At 42.2% G+C, this 16,172-nt stretch overlaps 1 protein-coding gene across 1 annotated transcript in view; it reads right to left on the reverse strand.

The window, feature by feature from the left end:
• Positions 1 to 858: 858 nt before the first annotated feature.
• The window catches only part of LOC126272250 (SET domain-containing protein SmydA-8-like), a 147,532-nt gene continuing 132,218 nt past the window's right edge, over positions 859 to 16,172 (reverse strand). Inside the window, exons 8-9 of the mRNA XM_049974964.1 lie at positions 11,034 to 11,119; positions 859 to 1,572 (exon numbers count right to left, since the gene is read on the reverse strand). Of these exons, the coding sequence (XP_049830921.1) occupies positions 1,393 to 1,572; positions 11,034 to 11,119 (266 nt within the window). The 3' untranslated portion in view covers positions 859 to 1,392. The remainder of the gene's footprint in view (positions 1,573 to 11,033; positions 11,120 to 16,172) is intronic.

The following is a 16,172-nucleotide window of genomic DNA, read 5'->3' on the forward strand; positions in this document are numbered from 1 at the left end:
AGCATCTTCTTAGAAGTTTCATGCTTACGAAAATTAACATAGCTTCCTTACAGCAAAACATTAAGTACACTTCTGCGATATAACTTGAGAAGCAAAGTAAGTTTGGGTAGATATTTCACGACAAGGAGTTCTCGTAAGACTTTTTCAAAGCATAGTAGGTGTGTGAGACACCTTTTGTAAAAGGGTTCCAATGTCATGGTAATTACTCAGATACCATTTTTATAGTCCTAAAAATTAAAGTGTTTCATCAACAGATTTTTATTATTTCAACGTATTTTCAAAAAAGGTTATGATGAAATATGTAAAATTATATTCTGTACAACCCTCAAAAATTTAAGTCTTCATCACTGTTACTGTAGTTCACTTCAAAATGCTCCTTACGTTGCAAATAAACGCATTTGCGAGAAATTGTTTTCAAAAATTTCAGCAACAGTTAAGTGAAGTTCCGGCTGCACGAAGGATGTTCTCAGTCACTAGGCATTTTTCACCTACGCTTCTTTTAGCATGTTTTGTTCTCTGTCTAGCTTGCCTCTCCATATTCTGTTTATTCTCGGCATTCACTTTCCTCTGCTGTGAATGACGTGCCAACGATCATGTACTTTCCAGAGCATATTAAAATATTACTTTTGTTGTATGTTGCAATAGCAGCGATTACTGCAAAGCGTAGGGTATAGTTTATTCTGGCTACATATTTTCAATCTTTACATGATTATTCCCAAAAGGACAACACACGTGATGCAGCTTCAATAGATGTCAAGTGTCAGGGCAAGTTTATCCTTGTCGTAACACACTTTACACCTGTTTCATATTATTTGTCATTTTATCTATATTTTCAAGTCATTTTAGTAACAATTTACCAGGTGCTTTATGTCGTAAAAATCTGGATTTTTGCCGTTAGAGGTACTTTCTCATTTCATGTGCTAAATGAATTCCCACTAGGGGCAGCTGTCTGCATAACCGCCTCCCCCCCCCCCCCCAATCTTCGTCCTCCTCCTGCGGGCGCCCCTGCTTAAAAAATTCTTTTATTGTCTTCTAACTATTGGTAAGTCCATAAATGGCCTTGACAGTATTCTAAAAACTAACACACCAATGTGTTCTTACTTGTTGATTGAATTCAGTGTGATTCATTCTGCCCCCATGTATGAGGTCGCGGCCTCATGTGGATGATTAGATCATCCGTATTGATACAGAAATATCTTGGACCACTTTAAGAATTTCTAGTGAAAGAAGTGTGGTCCTTATTCCATACAGCCTTACACCACAGGGCAGACAGGGGTCTGCAATCCGCCGTGTTTCTGAAACACTAAACAGTTCGAACTTAAGATTTTTTTCCGACCAGTTAATACGCAGTAGCCTGTCGCAGCTACTTCTGTGAGCAACAAGGTGTAGTGGCTAGGTGCAGCAGTTGGACACCACGGTTGCCTGCCCGTCTGGTGGCGCCTCTAGCGGACAGCTGCTCCACTCATTGGCAGGCAGCTTCCGGCCGAGGGCCGCTATGCGGCGCCACAGCTCAGGCGGCGCTGTGACGTCGCCTGCGAAAACAGAGGCCGCGTCCTGCAGGTAGCTCTCCATCTGAAACACAAGTATGAAAGTGAAAGTGACTTATAAAACTGACACGTCTATGTTTTCTTCACAGGAAGAAGGTGCGGATCCAGGGATAAGAAAGGGGGGTGGGGAGGGGTAAGAGATAGCAACCGGACATAGGGCGACTATAGTTTTACACTATAGAAATTATTGTAACATACTGAAAAAAGTTGTAAGGAAATCAAGAAATATGTATCTTAGAGAAGAAATTAACAACTCCAGCAATAAAATCAAATCAATATGGAATGTTGTTAGAAGGCAGACAGAAAAAGTAACCACTGGGGTAGGGAGTATTACTGTTAAAAAGAATGCTACCATCTTAAGCAACAGTACACAGGTAGCCAATGTATTTAACAATCACTTCTTAAGTTTAGGAGAAACAATTGGTGACTATAGTTTTAAAAAAAGCCAGGCAGTACATCGAAGAGTCAGTTTTGAAAAAAATTAATCAGATTAAGTTTCATCTAACAACCTCTTGTGAAATAAGGAAAATTATTAAATCTTTGAAAAATAAATGTTCTGTTGGAGTAGATGACATCTCTAACAAGTTATTAAAACAACGTGGAGCAATTACAGCTGATGTTTTGAGTCACATATGTAATGCATTACTGACTCAGGGTATTTTTCCAGACAGGTTAAAATATGCCATTGTTGGGACACACTACAAAACGGGGGAAACCACATTTGTCAATAATTACCGGCCAGTATCCTTGCTTACAGCATTTTGAAAAATCTTTGAGAAAGTAATGTACTCAAGAGTGTTTAGCCATCTCAACAGTAATAGGATACTTAGTAAATCACAGTTTGGATTTCAGAAATGCTGTTCCATTGAGACAGCAATATTCAATTTCACTGTCCACATAACAGAGTCTTTAAATAGTAAAATGTCACCAATAGGAATATTCTGTGACTTATCCAAAGCATTTGATTGTGTGAACCATGACATTGAGTTAGAGAAATTACAATTCTATGGTATAAATGGGACAGCATATGAGTGATTTAAGTCATATCTACAGAGCAGAAAGCACAAAGTCTCTTTATATGCTTCAAGTGATTCAAAGGAGTTTGCCACTTCATTTAATTGGGGTGAAATTACACTAGGTGTTCCACAAGGTTCGATCATGGGTCCCCTCCTGTTCTTGAATGTCCTCCCTTCTAATGTGAAACAAGATGCTGAACTGACACTGTTTGCTGATGATACAAGCATAATTATTAAACCAGTAAAAGAAATTCCGATAGAAAATGATACAAATAAGGTCTTTGGAAAAGTTATTAATTGGTTTTCGGCGAATGGGCTTGCTCTGAACTTTGAAAAAACACAGAACATCCAATTTTCTGCTGCAAAAAATATAATTCCTTCAATAAACATCACACATCAAAACAAGTCAGTTGCAGGGTAGAGCATACTAACTTTTTGGGTGTACATATAGATGAGAATCTTAACTGGAAAATTGATATTTTGGATCTCCTAAAGCGACTAGGTTCAGCAACTTTTGCAGTCAGAGTAATTGCCAATTTTGAGGATGTAGAAATTAGTAAGCTAACATACGTTGTATACTTACACTTTCTGATGTCATACGGAATAATACTCTGGGGCAACTCAACACTTAAGCAAAAGGTATTCACTGTTCAAAAAAAGTAGTTAGAATAATGTGTGGGGTTCATAGTCGCACAACTTGTAGGCATCTGTTTAAAAGGTTAGGAATTCTTACAACTTCCTCACAGTACGTTTACTCAGTAATGAAACTTTTTCTCAATAACATGGACCAGTTTAAAATAAACACCGACATTCATGGTTACAACACCAGAAAAAAAAGAAAGACCTACACTGTCCTTTACTTAACCTATCTTTGGCACAGAAAGGGGTAAAATATGCTGCTATAAAACTTTTTGATAAATTACCAGATGAAATAAAATGTCTGACAGACAGCAGTAACAGTTTCAAAAACAAACTGCAATCATACCTCCTTGACAACTCCTTGAATATGGGTTAATAAATCTGGAGACATAATATATGCATTTTGTGCCCTTTAAGGGAATGGGATGTTGTTGTTGTTGTTGTTGTTGTTGTTGCGTTCTTCAGTCCTGAGACTGGTTTGATGCAGCTCTCCATGCTACTCTGTCCTGTGCAAGCTTCTTCATCTCCCAGTACCTACTGCAACCTACATCCTTCTGAATCTGCTTAGTGTATTCATCTCTTGGTCTCCCTCTACGATTTTTACCCTCCACGGTGCCCTCCAATACCAAATTGGTGATCCCTTGATGCCTCAGAACATGTCGTACCAACCAATCCCTTCTTCTACTCGAGTTGTGCCACAAACTTCTCTTCTCCCCAATCCTCTTCAATACTTCCTCATTAGTTATGTGATCTACCCATCTAATCTTCAGCATTCTTCTGTAGCACCACATTTCGAAAGCTTCTATTCTCTTCTTGTCCAAACTATTTATCGTCCATGTTTCACTTCCATACATGGCTACACTCCATACAAATACTTTCAGAGATGACTTCCTGACACTTAAATCTATACACGATGTTAACAAATTTCTCTTCTTCAGAAACGCTTTCCTTGCCATTGCCAGTCTACATTTTATATCGTCTCTACTTCGGCCATCATCAGTTATTTTGCTCCCCAAATAGCAAAACTCCTTTACTACTTTAAGTGTCTCATTTCCTAATCTAATTCCCTCAGCATCATCCGACTTAATTCGACTACATTCCATTATCCTCCTTTTGCTTTTGTTGATGTTCATCTTATAACCTCCTTTCAAGACAGTGTCCATTCCATTCAACTGCTCTTCCAAGTCCTTTTCTGTCTCTGACAGAATTACAATGTCATCGGCAAACCTCAGAGTTTTTATTTCTTCTCCGTGGATTTTAATACCTACTCCGAATTTTTCTTTTGTTTCCTTTACTGCTTGCTCCATATACAGATTGAATAACATCGGGGAGAGGCTACAACCCTGTCTTACTCCCTTCCCGACCACTGCTTCACTTTCATGTCCCTCGACTCTTATAACTGCCATCTGGTTTCTGTACAAATTGTAAATACCCTTTCGCTCCCTGTATTTTACCCCTGCCACCTTTAGAATTTGAAAGAGAGTATTCCAGTCAACATTGTCAAAAGCTTTCTCTAAGTCTACAAATGCTAGAATGGGATATATAATAGAAATATTTAGGTATAAGACTATAATGTAAACAAAAAAAAAGAAAAAGAACTTGTTTCCTGTGCTCATTTCTTATGCATTTGACACGTTCCACATCATAACGGTTTTTCCGTGCTATTGATCAACGGAGCACGTAACTAACTAACTCAAAGTCAGTCTTTCTCTCTCTCTCTCTCTCTCTCTCTCTCTCTCTCTCTCTCTCTCTCTCTCTCTCTCCACCCTCTCCACCCTCTCCACCTACCTGTCCTCCTAAATTTAACTTTGTCACCCCCACTTTTAATTTGTCACACTACCTATGATGATGATTATCATTATTATTACTATTATTATTATTATAATAAGTAGAAAATTTTTTTAGACAAGGGTAATATCAACTGTGCCAAGAAATTAAGATACCGTACCTAAATCAGACAACCCAACAGCGTGGTTTAGAATAGGAAACGGCCAGTCTTATGGTCTGCAAACTGGACCGAGCATTTCACCTGACGAAAAGCTTCTACAATATGTCGCTGAGTATTGGAGTCAAGTTAAGACACCAGGGTACGCTTGGCGAAGCACAGCGATTATACGCGACGTAAACATTGACTGTGAATGGACAGGCACTAGTCAATTTATTAGTCCAAAGAGAGCGCACGATATTAAAGAAGATATCAAGCAACAGATGTTTAAGTTCCAGTAAGGAACTGTACAGAAGGCTAAACCAATAGCATCGTCACCTAGAGAGAAAATGTTGTTCTGTGGGCGCATCTTTAGAATGACCAAAGAAAATGTACAGTTTCGTAAGGCCAAAGACATAAAAAGATTCGAATGATTCCAAGAATATGTGAAATATCTTAAATATTGAGCATTGGAGTACAAACTCATGGATCGGAATGAATTTAGATTTACGTGAAAAACTGCTGGGATTTTAAGTTGAGACAAGAACTTCGTCAGAAGACCCGAAAAAGTCACTGAGTGATGGGCAGGACTGACGGGACACAAAGCTGGCAGACGAGCAAGAGCTAACTGTAGTAAATATATTTGTCATTAACTCGTGGTACACAGCGGGTCATTTGTAATGTGAAAAAAAAGATTAATATAATATGCTTCTCAATATAATAATTTGTCTACATCAGTTCTTAGCTCATCGCTTCAGCATTGACTTCCAAGAAATCACAGTTTAGTATAATACAGCATTTGAAAACAGTTCATCCGAAAGTTTGTGAAGTGCCATGCTATACAAAAGAGCTTCTACCTTTGTACTTAAAAAAAGCATGCAAGGAAAGCGATACATATCAGATTTCACGGGAATATACAACCATGTCCTTAAAACACTCTTGCCATTTTCTTACTTCAAATAAAATTAGTCTTAGCAAATGTTCAGCCAGTATCTCTGTCGAAAAAATGAGTCTTTGTTCCGTAGTTCACACGTCCCTCGTTTAAGAAGTTCATTTTTCGAACTCACGCTTACATTTCCTGACCAATAACAAACATAAATGAAAACCTTCAAATCAGCCTGCTCAGAGAGAGTGATTTGCTGCGCAGACGTTGAAGCATTTTCAGTCAAAGTTACCTCTGTTTTAATTGCAGAGAGTGGAAAGCTTACGGACTCTGGTTTACGCGAACATGTAAATTCTTGTGTATTTACAGAACTGGAGCTAACAGTGGTTTTCGCAACCAATCCGTCAAGAATTTCAGCTAGATGATCAAGCTGTTTCTGTTGTGGTTTTCGTCTTTTCGTGGACTTGGCGTCAAATTCGTTTCTTAAAGACATTACGTGTGAGGTAAACTGCGCAAAAGTATTAAATACAGTAATTGTACAAATGCGTATAAACAACTAATAAATAAACATAGCTTTTGGGCAGTGTAGAAACATTTCAGTTCACATAATGGAACTACTGAACACGAGGGGGAAGCCGAGGATGCAATAAATGGCGGTACGTACATGTACAAGTCGGGACAGGACATGCGCAATAAGCCCTGTACCTAACCAGAAAGAATAGTACGAGGAACAGTGACAATGGGACCGCGCCTACACGTCTCCACCAAATTCCTCCAGGTGCAGGGCTAGGCCATAAACGTAAGTGGCAGAAGTGGAAACTCCAGATGGCCAAGCGTTAAGGGTAAAGAAAGAAAGAAAAAGTTTAGGCGCTGATACATGGAGCGGTTGGCGCAGTGGAAAGGACAGAGAGCAGTAACCCGAGACTTGTTTTGATTTTCGGTTTTTTTGTTACACTGCAAACAAACCGAAGTAATGCTAAATCTAACACATTTTTTAATGTTTTCATTAAAGGCATGAAAAGGAAAGGTAAATAATTTTCCAGGAAGATATCGTAAGGTCTACACGAGAATTTCATATATACAGGGTGAGCCACTAACTATTGCCACCAAGAATAACTTGGAAAGTATGATGAAGTTCCATACTCCTTGGCAGAGCGTAGGGAACGATGCGGGAGACCCGCACCGCCATACTAGGCAAGGTCCTAGTGGAGGTGGTTTGCCATTGCCTTCCTCCGACCGTAATGGGGATGAATGATGGTGATGAAGACAACGACACCATCTAGAGGCAGGTGAAAATACCTGACCGCGCCGGCAATCGAACCCGGGTCCTCGTGCTCGGGAAGCGAGAACGCTACCGCGAGACCACGAGCTGCGGGTTGGAAGTATCATAGGAGCTCAAAAGTTTGAGGTATAAAAGTTGCATGGGACAACGGGGGCCATAATATGACATTGATTTGTTTGTCGCTTGGTAGGCCCGCGTCGTGTAATATGGTCAACTTTTTTTATTTTTTTTACGGGATGCTATATTCTGGATTCATCCCGATAGCCGCTACCAGAAACTAAGTACCAAACTATAGCATTCCATTTAAAAAAAGCAAAAAAAAAAAGCATGTTGACCTTCATACCTCTCACGCGACAACACGTAGCAACAAAACACCGACGTCATATTACGGCCCCCGTTGTCCCATGCGACATCTCTCCCACAAACCTTTCACCTACTATCATACGAGTCGGAGTTGTTCTTGGTGGCAGTAGTTAGTGACTCACCCTGTAGAGTAATTTACGTTCATTATTTTTCATTTTAACTTACACGAGCTGGGATGATATTCAATCGGTTTATATTCGCAGAAGGTTCTCTCTGATGGCAAAGTTTGGCAGCAAACCAAACGTAACGTAACACTTCGTGAATTGTTGATGAGTGTAGCTGGTGATGTACAGTACAGTGGTATGTAATTTGATACAGTATTCTCAGGGTGTGATTACTCTCTCTCTCTCTCTCTCTCTCTCTCTCTCTCTCTCTCTCTCTCTCTCTCTCTCTCTCTCTTTCTCTCCGAGACAAGACAAGAGCAGTTTTGAAGCTTTTTGATTAAATTCTTTGCCTGACGATAAAAAACCAACATCGCATGGTTGCACTAGCGGAGTGGATTGGCAGGAATCGCCTTTAATTTTCAAAATGGCAATCCTTCATCTTGAAAAATCTCATCGTGTAATTGTGGACTTTTTTGTCCTCGGCACAAGTCGGTGAACAGAATAAATTTGTTCTCCTGTATAAAGAGCTTCATCATACCAGTCAAAACATATCTCTTTAAAGTAGTTGTAAGTTTTCCACATTTTGATGAGGTAGAGACATAACAATTGTATCGAGATACAAGCGGAAGCACTTGTTCTACGCATGCGCTGCCACGAGCGAGGGTGGGGACGAACCTCTCTTCCACGACCGACCATAAAAGAATAACAGGTGTTGCAAAATCATAAATATATTATGTCAACTATGACGCGGGCTCTGTGCAAGCCCTGAAGTACTGAATTTTATTTTATGAAAAAAAATTTTTGCACCCTAAGAAATTTTGTAACCGGAGCATCCGGCTCACTGCCCTCCCCTCTCCCGCCCCCCCCCCCCCCACCCCCACTTAGCCTTACGCTACCTACTGTATCGCAGAAAGCTTTTGTCAAAAGTAATTTCTTCGAGTTGACACACTAGATAAGACCTAGGACTTCATGCGTACGTAAATATCAATCCGATAAATGACTGGTACTCTTCGGTAGGCTGTCGATTACACTTAAAAGCATTCAAGTTCCTTGCCTTAGGCACTGCCTTCACTACACAGGTTACTTCGCAATTCCTATTACAGGCGTCTAGGAGTAATAGACGGGAATTAATAGATAAAGTTTTGATAAGGAACCCGTGTCCGGAAATGTGTCATTTGAAAACGAAATGACTTCGAAGGTCGAATCACGTTCAAACCTCCCGCTTCACGGTACGCACACAAGGTAAGCAGAGAATGCTGTTATGAGTCCTTATCTTAATTATGACAAAACACACGACTTACGTCGGATTACAACGAGAACTACGAGAAACTGCCAAATTCGCAAGTAGGACTGTTGACTGTGTTGCTCCAATGACGCGCCGCACTTTCCATTTAGAGGAGCACGTCCTTCTCCACATAGACAAGAACGCGACAACGAGTACCCGAAAAATTGCCCATACCGTGGGCTTCTGCACCACACACAGATTAGAGAGACAGAGCCCATCTGCACAGTGTGCGTACCGTGAAGTAGGTGATTTCGAATAGAACCGATCTCCGAACTTGTGTCACACCCAAACGGTACATTTTGAGGCATGCGTTCCTCATAATAGTGTTATCTCTTGAAACTTCCTGGCAGATTAAAAATGTGTGCCCGACCGAGACTCGAACTCGGGACCTCTGCCTAGGAAGTTTCATATCAGCGCACACTCCGCTGCAGAGTGAAAATCTCATTCTGAAAACATCCCCCAGGCTGTGGCTAAGCCATGTCTCCACAGTATACTTTCTTTCAGGAGTGCCAGTTCTGCAAGGTTCGCAGAAGAGCTTCTGTAAAGTTTGGAAGGTAGGAGACGGATACTGGCAGAAGTAAAGCTGTGAGTACCGGACGTGAGTCGTGCTACGGTAGCTCAGTTGGTAGAGCACTTGCCCGCGAAAGGCAAAGGTCCCGAGTTCGAGTCTCGGTCGGGCACACACTTTTAATCTGCCAGAAAGTTTCATATCAGCGCACACTCAGCTGCAGAGTGAAAATCTCATTCTGGAAACATCCCCCAGGCTGTGGCTTCTTAAGGGAGGTTTACTATCTTCGGCCGGAAAAAAAGCATGTTCTTTGAGAATTTTTTTCTCGTGATGTGTTATAGATATCAATGAAAAAATTTGGTCAAAATGTTTATTGACATTTCCTCTACAAACTGGAATATTCTCGACCGGAAATGTTGAAGAGCAAAGGCGGAAGTGCCATCGGAACGAAACAAAATTTCGATGTAGACCTCCACACGCGGTATGTCACAGGTCAGTCGGCTCGTCTGAAATCAAAATTGAGTTGACGTTAGCGAGCCGGCCGCGGTGGCCGTGCGGCTCTGGCGCTGCAGTCCGGAACCGCGGGGCTGCTATGGTCGCAGGTTCGAATCCTGCCTCGGGCATAGGTGTGTGTGATGTCCTTAGGTTAGTTAGGTTTAAGTAGTTCTAAGTTCTAGGGGACTTACGACCTAAGATGTTGAGTCCCATAGTGCTCAGAGCCATTTGAACCATTTTTGACGTTAGCGAAGTATATAAGATTCTTTGGGAGTTGTGCCTCGCTTAAGTTATTTGGACCACAGGAAACAAAATGGCGGCCATTTGAAGAAAAAGTAAAAATATTTGTAGTTGATGGATCGGAATAAAAGTGGTACAACTCCTAGATAATTTAGTTAGCTTCGTCGGAAACAAAGAATCATGCCAATCGGTTCAGTAGATTTGAAGTTACCATACCACGCGTTAAAAAATAGTCATTTCGAGAAAAGCGCGTATGAAGGTTTATATATATATATATATATATATATATATATATATATATATATATATATATATATATATATGCAACTTAGGTTCAATTTGCTATTCCGGGTCCATAAACTAGTCCTTCCTCTCCTCCATAGAGGGCGTTCTGCTCGATCTGGGCCATCCTGCGCTTTTCCGGAGCCCCTCGTACGGCCGGTGACAAGCGGTTTTCGGCCGCTTGAATCCGGTGGTCGTCCGAATGCTTGGCGAACTGAGTCCAATGGAGTCCCAAATGTTGTGTCACATGGTAGCTAGTGTCATCCATTACATCAGTCTCGAAAAAACCTCAAGGATCTTGGATCAGTGACAAATTTCGGCGCCCCATACTGTCCAGACCACACACTTTTGGCCAGGGGTGTCCTACCGTACATGTCTTGATTGTGGGGAATTCAAAAAATAAAAAAGCCTGCTAAGTCGGCTACGGTGACTCGCCGCCATAGCATCTGCAATGAGTGTCCGCACCTGGGCTTGTAATACGGCATCGGCCTCCCCCTGTTGTCTCCTCAGCTTCTCTTCCAGGGTGCAGCTCAGCTCCAGCATCAGCAAACCTGTAAGTGGGAGAGGGAAAACACTGTTAAGTACAGTACTCATGTTCCAGGAACACCAGGCGAAAGTAACTATTGCCTGGATTTTACGTGAAGTTAAAATTCCAGTACTTCAGTCATCACAGAACTATAGTAAAAAAGTCGTCACTGTGTAATGTAGAATTCTATTTGTGAGATGCTTTCAGTACTGCATACGACTGGACAGTATAATGACGGTAATCTTACACTGCAGGTCATTCTGTTCAACACAGTTTATTAAGTTTTAGCATCATTGGTATGTTCCTATCTTCGCTACAAGATTTTTATGTTTTGTTTGCTACTTTAGGAAAACAGGCCAATATGATGAGATATAATAGAACTAAATATATGGTAAATTAAAATTTGACCATCAAAAACTCATTTCGATCTCTCAATTTCTTACATAATTTGTCGCTGCATACTTCTGCATTATTATGTTGCACTTCATCCTCCAACATGTCATGCTTGTAGGGTACAGACTTCAGCACGCCACACTTTAACAGAATTTATTTCATATTCACTCAAAAGAGACTGTAGGTTGTTTTATCAATTGATCTGGCCTCTACGTTAGCAGACAGTGAAACTAATACGGTCAGAATTTGGAGATTTTGTAGGACGCCTTACTCCCTAAATTATTTCGGAGCAGTTTTTAATGTGTTGATAGGGTGACTTGCACTTCGTGATTTTTCTATAAGTGAACAGCCGGCAACATTTTTCAGAGCTTTTTTTATTTTTCTTGCCTTTATTCTGTAATTTACACTGCGCAAAAGAAATAAAGGGTCGCCTTTATGACAACCCATACTATATTCCCAATGCCATGTAGAAGATTGATATTTGGTTCTAAGGTGCCAACAACCTTCTTCTGTAATGAAATTAGAATAACATTAATACCTTCAGCTGCTAACTGGCGTTGATATATATCAACGGGGACAGGTGAAAATGTGTGCCCCGACCGCGACTCGAACCCAGAATCTCCTGTTTACATGGCAGACGCTCTATCCATCAGAGCTACCGAGGGCACAGAGGATAGCGCGACTGCAGGGACTATCTCGCGCCTCTCCCGCGAGAGCCACATCCTCACCTTATATGACCACACACTACATTCGTAGTGTCCCACCCCAACACTCTCATTACTCGTGGAAGACATTCTTACCAAGCACCGTAAGAGTTCGGCGAATATTTCCAGAATGAGATTGTCACTCTGCAGCGGAGTGTGCGCTGATATGAAACTTCCTGGCAGATTAAAACTGCGTGCCGGACCGAGACTCGAACTCGGGACCTTTGCCTTTCGCGGGCAAATTCTTTTCCGACTGAGCTACCCAAGCACGACTCACGCCCCGTCCTCACAGCCTTACTTCTGCCAGTACCTCGTCTCCTACCTTCCAAACTTAACAGTAGCTCTCCTGCGAACCTTGCAGAACTAGCACTCCTGAAAGAAAGGATATTGCGGAGACATGGCTTAGCCACAGCCTAGGGGATGTTTCCAGAATGAGATTTTCACACTGCAGCGGAGTGTGCGCTGATATGAAACTTCCTGGCAGATTAAAACTGTGTCCCAGATCGAGACTCGAAGTGCCAGGAAGTTTCATATCAGCGCACACTCCGCTGCAGAGTGAAAATCTCATCCTGGAAACATCCCCCAGGCTGTGGCTAAGCCATGTCTCCGCAATATCCTTTCTTTCAGGAGTGCTAGTTCTGCAAGGTTCGCAGGAGAGCTTCTGTACCATTGGAACGTAGGAGACGAGGTACTGGTAGAAGTAAGACTGTGAGGACGGGGCGTGAGTCGTGCTTGCGTAGCTCAGTCGGTAGAGCAATTGCCCGCGAAAGGCAAAGGTCCCGAGCTCGAGTCTCGGTCCGGCACACAGTTTTAATGTGCCACGAAGTTTCGGCGAATATGTGTGCATCTGTACATAAGAAGAAGGTCATGGCCGGTGTTGCCAGAAATATAGACATTATATGCATATGGTTGTTCTTTCGGACATGTCCGAAAAAACAGACACCATATGAGTATATTCCTCTGTAATGTTGCAAAAGTGTGACGTCCAACGACATCACCCTCAGACTTGGCCATGCTTCAAACAGCAAGGCATCGACACATGCGGAGAAGTGGCCATAGCTCGGAAGTTCGCATGATTTGTATAGTGGATTAATGATGTCACAAGGACACCAAATTTCCCCGTAACTCTGCCCAACGCCACTCTGGAAGTCTGATGACGGAAGCTCTTCGCAGCCCTGCCCATTACCCGCATCTCACCTCCTTCTCTTGAAACTTCTGCAACGGAGGTCAGAACCGTGACTCCAAGCCTTGAAAACACGTGACTTTCTGATGTGTGGCCGGGCCAAACATTTCACACAAACCGTCGCTTGTAATCAACACGAAAAGACTCAGGAATTAGCGTAAAAGGCGTCATTAAATGCATCGCCTCACTTGTTGCATTCATATACACATATTTCGTCATCGGCAGTTGTCAGTGTAATGTGCACCGGAACGACGTTCTTGACAATCTCCAACCCTGCTGATCCCCCTCCCCCCCACCCCCCACCCCCCGGATGATCCCATTAAACATGTTCTGACGCCTCGGCAGTGTAGTGAAAGTGCACTTTTTGCTCTGATATAAGGGGTGGGAACACTGGGACCCATTCATAGCCCTTCGCGGAAAGTGGTAGTGATCGGAACCATTAGGGGGTGTTCATCCTTTTTCAGCCCTCCTGTTTTGTGCCCTGCTCTGGCGTGATCATCGATGGAGTGTGACATTTGCAGATGCAAGAATAAAACGACAAGCGTCCCACTGAAGGTCGCCCGGTGCACAACACCCTCGGTACCACCTTCGACATCCACCTCGCCGATTCACACTTGTGTGCCACATGCCAAGTGATTGACACGGATGAACATCGTTTCGAATGCGGGTCGGAAAGGAGTTCGGTATTTGGTGCTCCAGATATTGGGTTTTCTCACACGCAAGACTTCCGGCGGCCACACTATTCGGTAATGGCGTAAAGACAGCACCCGATTTTTGGTATTACCTCAACGAACGACATTGTGCGATCGTCAAGAACCCTAAATACAGGCAATATTTTTCTAGTTTTATTTGGAGCGCATTCCATAATCCGCCTCGCAGAGGTGGATTATCGATGACATGAGAAGATAACCATAGCACCTCTTTCGAGTTCTCCTTTTTTTTTGTTGAGATTGATCAAACAACGGAAACAACGCAGCAACGAGACGACAGTCATCGAAAAATTCACACCGGGCTATAGTATGGAGCATCCTTATGTCGTACCGGGACGACTTCCTATTATTCTGTTTATGTAGCCGAAGAGGAACGGCTTTCCCTTTATCCATTTGTACATTTGTATAAAAATAAAATAAAATAAAAATTAAAAAAAAAAACAGACCTTCCAAAATCCTTTTTCCTTTTCTTTTCATTTTTGTTGGTTGGTTGGTTGTTTTTGGGAAGGAGACGAGACAGCGAGGTCATCGGTCTCATCGGATTAGGGAAGGACGGGGAAGGAAGTCGGCCATGCCCTTTGAAAGGAACCATCCCGGCATTTGCCTCGAGCGATTTAGGGAAATCTCGGAAAACCTAAAACAGGATGGCTGGACGCGGGATTGAAACGTCGCCCTCCCGAATGCGAATCCAGTGTCTAGCTACTGCGCCACCTCGCTCGGTTTCATTTTTGTTTAAAAAAAAATAGAGTGGTCTAAGGCGCTGGTTTGAGGCACCAGTCCGAAAGGGCGTGGTTTCACATCCCACCGCTGGAAAAAATAAATATATCCGGGAGCTTTAAAAATGTACCTGTACAGAGACAAATCTTGGCCAACATCTAGACTCATCACGCAGGAAACCACTTCAACATCCCTCAACTGAGAGGCGCAGCTGCGCTAACTCCTGTTTGCAAGTGTGCACAATCTGAGCCGGCTATGAATAGATGCATTTTTTTTTAATGGCTCTGAGCACTGTGGGAGTTAACTGCTGAGGTCATCAGTCCCCTAGAACTTAGAACTACTTAAACCTAACTAACCTAAGGACATAACACACGTCCATGCCCGAGGAAGGATTCGAACCTGCGACCGCAGCGGTTGCGCGGTTCCAGACTGGAGCGCCTAGAACCGCTCGGCCACCCCGTCCGGCTAGATGCATTAAAGTGCTCGACGAAGGTGTGCGTCTGGTACCGAGCGTATTGTCGTTTTATTTATGCATGTGTCAATGTCGCACCATTCCGTGGTCAGGACGATTTAGAAAGCATAAACACTATTTGTTAATTCAGATAGTGTTCAAATTTCGTCGAATGGTGTTGATAGTTCCTAGTGGTTCCATCATATGTACCAGAGCAAACATTGCAGTCGCCCACCCTGTTGCATGTCCATGTCACATAGCTGGATGCTGTCTTTGTAATCTATTTTCGTAAACGGATTTCAGTATAGGCTGTGTTTAGTCCTACGTTTTCAATTATAAATGGAATTACAAGTTTCCTTCTTCTTATTTACGTACTATACATTCCTTTTAATTTTCATGATTGGGTCTTTTGTCTGCTTGTTGAGAGGTTTTCCGGTGATGCTGTATGGTTTGAATTTAGCTATAATATCATTTCTGGTTGTCTCATATTATTTGTTTTATGCATCTGTCTATTCTCCTGGTGGAAAATTTCAATAAAGTTCTATATCTACTGCCAGTGTTTCAGGTCGATTTGCACATTCGTAATTTTTTGCGAATAGTTGTGTGTTTACATAGATTTCCATCTCTTTCAGAGTGTTCGTTAGTGGTCCTTTTGGTGTTATGCGTAATATTTGCACAGCTTGCTTTATATAGTATGTGCTGTTCGGCCTTTAGGTGGTAGAAAAAAGTAGATTGATTGCTGTTACTGTCACTGATGTGTTCTTTGTACCTAATAGTGAGGTTTCTAGGACCAGAATTTATCAGAATCTTGCTTTCCTGACTTCAGGTACATTGGTGATTTTGTTTTCGACGACTGAGTTTGTGATCTAAAATTGTATCTTCCTTAGTATGCGAATCTTACAGCTCCGGTCCGCCTATTG

This window comes from Schistocerca gregaria, chromosome 5 (genome assembly GCF_023897955.1).
Source record: "Schistocerca gregaria isolate iqSchGreg1 chromosome 5, iqSchGreg1.2, whole genome shotgun sequence".
Classification (NCBI taxonomy): domain Eukaryota; kingdom Metazoa; phylum Arthropoda; class Insecta; order Orthoptera; family Acrididae; genus Schistocerca; species Schistocerca gregaria.